We start from the raw sequence: 4,029 nt of genomic DNA on the forward strand, positions 1-4,029 counted from the left end.
GAGAGCCCGCCCCCCACACCCCCTGCGGCCCAGCCCGCACGCCGCGTCTGCCTGGGGTGCTGTCCCCACGTCCGCATCTGTCGGTCCCTGTGGGATCCCGCCACCAGCGGGTTTGGGGACCACAAAGGGGGCGTCGGTACCCGACCGTGTAGACGCGGCCCGGCCTCGCCATGAAGTCCCGAAGGGACAAGCTGCACATCCCGGCGCTGACCCTCGAGTGAGTGGCTGGGGAAGGGAGAAGCAGGGGGGAGGGGCAGGCTGACCACCACCCTTCCCCTGCGTCTCTATCCAAGTCGTTCAGAGTCGCACCGCTGCCTCCAGGGAGCTTTCCTGGGTGATCGGTCCGGCCCCGCCCTCGAGGCCTGCAGGAGACCCAGAATCCCGGGCCTTGGGCCCCCTCCTGGTCCGGCCTTCGGGTTGGGCCACACGCAGGGGCCGCGGCCAGGCTCACCGTCCGGGCCTCTTTCTTTGCAGTCTGTCTCCGAGTAGCCAGAGCCCGTCCTTGCTGAGCCCCAGCAGCCCCTGCAGCCCCTGCAGCCCCTCCCTGGGACTGCACCCCTGGAGGTAAGTGATAGCCAGCAGGGTCGGGCTCAGATATGCCCTGGTCCCCAAACCCAGCTCCCTCCCCCAGGTACTGTGGGCTGCTGACCTCGCCTTCCGGGCCTCAGTTTACCCCTACATAAAATGGCGCGGTGAACCACACTGGGGTGCTGATGGGGAAATTCCATTTTCAGCCATAGCCAGCAGGTCCCCTGTCCGACAGGTGGCCAAGGTGAGGCCAGAGCTTGAGCTGTTGCCCAAGGTCCTGAGACAGATGCTGGGTTCCCAGCCTGCTCAGAACCCTCCCTGCTGAATCAGCCTGGCTCCCAGCCTCAGGAATCCTCCCCACAACCAGCTCAGCTGGCCAGAAACTCCTCCCTCTGAATGCACACACACACACACACACACACACACACACACACACTCACGGTTAAGAGTTCACCATTACAGCCCCAACCACTGAACTTAACCAGGTAAAGAAGTGCAGGCAGAAAAAAACCAGCTTGACTGAGCATCAGCCTTAAGTTCCCTCCTCAACCCTTGGAGGGAGGCACCCTTCGTGACCCTGTTTCCCAACTGAGGAAACGTAGGCTCCGAGAGGAAACACCGGTTCTCTTGGTCCAGTATGTATGGGCGCTAAGCCGCAGGGCCAGCGTGGCCACCCGTCTGTCAAGGGTTTGAGCCACCCTCTGTGACTGATGGGGCTCAGGGTCTTGCCCAGGACAGGACGGAATACCAGGGTGATCATGGGCTCCTTGGACAGCTCGGGGCGGACGGATGTGCGTGTCAGTGGTGTCTAGGATTTGGTGGCCCAGGTCCTTTGCACCTTAGTGTGAATGAGCTGCTCAGGCTCCTCCGACAGGCCTTTAAAGGGGAGAAGGGAGAACAATTTGGAAACCATACTGGGTACTGGGCAATAGGCAGATACCTTCATGTAGTCAACAGCATTGGTTAGGCACCCACTGTGTGCCAGGTGCTAAGGATATAGCTGTGAGCAAAATGAACATAGTCCCTCACTCACAGGGCTCAGGAAGTGGGCAATGAAAGTGAGTGGACAGACAAGATACATTCAGACAGGGGCCTCTCGGAGGAGGTTATGTTTGAGCTGAGGTGTGGACAGAACTAGGGAGGAACCACCAGGCCAGCGGTTCTCAACCTGTGAGTTGCGACCCCTTTGGCGGTTGAACGACCCTTTCACAGGGATCGCCTAAGACCATCCTGCATATCAGATATTTACATTATGATTCATAACAGTAGCAACATGACAGTTATGAAGTAGCAACGAAAATCATTTTATGGTTGGGTCACAACATGAGGAACTGTATTTAAAGGGCCAGAAGGTTGAGAACCACTGCACTAGGCAGAGGGAATTGCATGTGCAAAGGTCCTGGGGCAGAACTGAGATTTTTAAAGCCTCTGTGGCTGCCTTAAAGGGAAGAAAGGTCTTCTGGGACAGAGGGCAGGAACGGAGATGGCAGAGGCAGGGAGGCGGCTAGGTCAACATCTGGGTAGGTGATGGTGGCTCTGGACCATTTCGGGTGTCCAGAGGCAGGGACTGCTGTCGCCCCCATTTAGCAAAGGAGGACATTCAGGATCTCAGAGGCATAGGACCTCAGATTATGTTGTCCAGGGGCACCTGGGAGACAGTGTTAGAGACCAGCCAGTTTTAGCAGGAGGAAATGGAGGCAGAGTCTGGGGCGTGTGCTTAAGTCATGGGACTACCTCACTCGCCACCAGGGGGCAGCAGATCCTCATTGCCTTGGGCCAGGCAAGGAAATGGGTCTTTGCCTCTAAACACCCTAAAAACAGGCCCCCGTTTGTCCCCTCAGCCTCAGAGCCTCTTGGGTCTGGCCCCTTTGATGCCCTTGCCTCCTCCTCGTTCATCTCCTCATCACTCACCCTGCTCTAGCCAAGCAGCTTCCTGAACTTTCCTGAACGGCCAGCATGTGAGCTAGAACAGCCTCAGGGCCTTGGCACTCACTGTCCTTTCTGCCCAGAGGTTTATTTTCTCCATTTCCTCTTTTCTTCTTTTTTCAAGTATCCATCAAGCCCTACTTAAGGTGCCTAAGCCCTGGTTACAGCCATTACACCCATCCATTTCTCTCGTCCAGATCCCATCATGGGTGTGACTTCCATGTTTTCTTGTGTGACTGTTGGGTTATTTTTCTCTCCCAGAGGTCTGGGAGCAACTTTGAGGGCCAGACCTGGATCTGTCCTGGCCATCCTCTACCTTCAGGGCAAGCCAGGTATACACCAGGTGCTCAGCTAATGCTTGTGGCATGGACAAAAGGGAAGCAATTGGGAGGGCACTGCCTGTGGTGGTGGTGATGGTGGTGGTAAGAGGAGTTAAAGAAGGTCCTGAGTTGGGCCCTCACAGGCAAGGGGGCAACAGAAGCCATTCCAGGCAGGAACAGCATCATCGGAGGAGTGTTGTCTCTGGGGCCCTGAATGCCAAGGATAGAAAGAATTTGGATTTTCTACCCAGGGTACTTGGAAGCCACACAGAGAATGGGACTGAGAGGGGTGAGGGCAGCTCATGGACAGGTGGGAAGGGCTACACTCCTCTTGCCCGAGACAGCTCCTGCTCCCAATGGCTTGGTCTGGTAACCTGGAGAGCATTCCTGGGGAGATACCCAATAGAGAGCTGGACAAGGTGGGCCACTGAGGGTGACATGGACATGAGGGGACAGGAGGGGGAGCCTGAGAAAGACTTGAGAAGAAAAATCAGTAGCAAGAGAGACAAGCAGGTTAGGGCTACACACTAGGCAGCCGCGTGCCCCCTATACCTCAGTCTCCCTTCGCAGACATGTGATCTGGGTGGCAGCGTCAGCCCTGGGCCAGTTACCCAAGTGTCATGTTGCCTGTGAAGGGCCCCACCCCCACCCCCTCAGTGATCCTGACCCGGACTTACTGTGGCCGTCAGGAGAGGAGGAAGCATTCATTTACTGCGTACTGTGTGAGACATTGCTCCTTCCATAGTGAACGGGACGTACTGTACCCCCAGCCGGGTAACAGTCACTTTCTGTGCTTCCAATTCTTTCCGTTTTCACGAGGGATGTGTGTAGATGGGGAAACAGAGGCCTGGACGTTAGCCTGGGGCTCATTTACATAAATTTGCATAATATTGTCAGCCTGTTTTCCTCCCATTTTATAGTTGAAAGACTGAGACTTGCAAAATTACATCCAGCATTACATTCCTGGGTGCAGCCAGGCTGATGGCCTTTCTGTCGCACAGACAGGCAGAGGGCATAGCGTGTCAGAGGCCCTGACTCAGTTCGCTAGACAATCCCTCGGTGCCAGTCCAGTACAGGGAGATGCTGGAAACCGAGGAGCCCCAGCCCGGGGAAGACAAACCCGAGAGAAATAAGGGAGGGCTTCCCGGAGGAGGGGACGCTGGATTCTGCCAGACGCGAAGGGTATTCCAAGGAATGGAGCCAGCGAGGGCGTGGCGGCGTGAGCCCGGCCTGGCCGCTGGATGGGCCCTGAGTG

At 56.6% G+C, this 4,029-nt stretch overlaps 2 protein-coding genes across 2 annotated transcripts in view; one reads left to right on the plus strand and one right to left on the minus strand.

Annotated features, from left to right (window-relative positions):
- Nucleotides 1–172, minus strand: part of IL12RB1 (interleukin 12 receptor subunit beta 1) — a 36,021-nt gene extending 35,849 nt beyond the window's left edge. Inside the window, 1 exon segment of the mRNA XM_015562212.1 lies at nucleotides 141–172. Within this exon segment, the coding sequence (XP_015417698.1) occupies nucleotides 141–172 (32 nt within the window).
- Nucleotides 23–4,029, plus strand: part of LOC102769986 (microtubule-associated serine/threonine-protein kinase 3) — a gene marked incomplete at its 3' end in the record, with an annotated part of 13,583 nt that continues 9,576 nt past the window's right edge. The window contains exons 1-2 of the mRNA XM_006761098.1: nucleotides 23–217; nucleotides 475–564. Coding sequence (XP_006761161.1) covers nucleotides 171–217; nucleotides 475–564 — 137 coding nt within the window. The remainder of the gene's footprint in view (nucleotides 218–474; nucleotides 565–4,029) is intronic.

Source organism: Myotis davidii, unplaced genomic scaffold, assembly GCF_000327345.1.
Source record: "Myotis davidii unplaced genomic scaffold, ASM32734v1 scaffold1558, whole genome shotgun sequence".
NCBI classification, from domain to species: Eukaryota; Metazoa; Chordata; class Mammalia; order Chiroptera; family Vespertilionidae; genus Myotis; species Myotis davidii.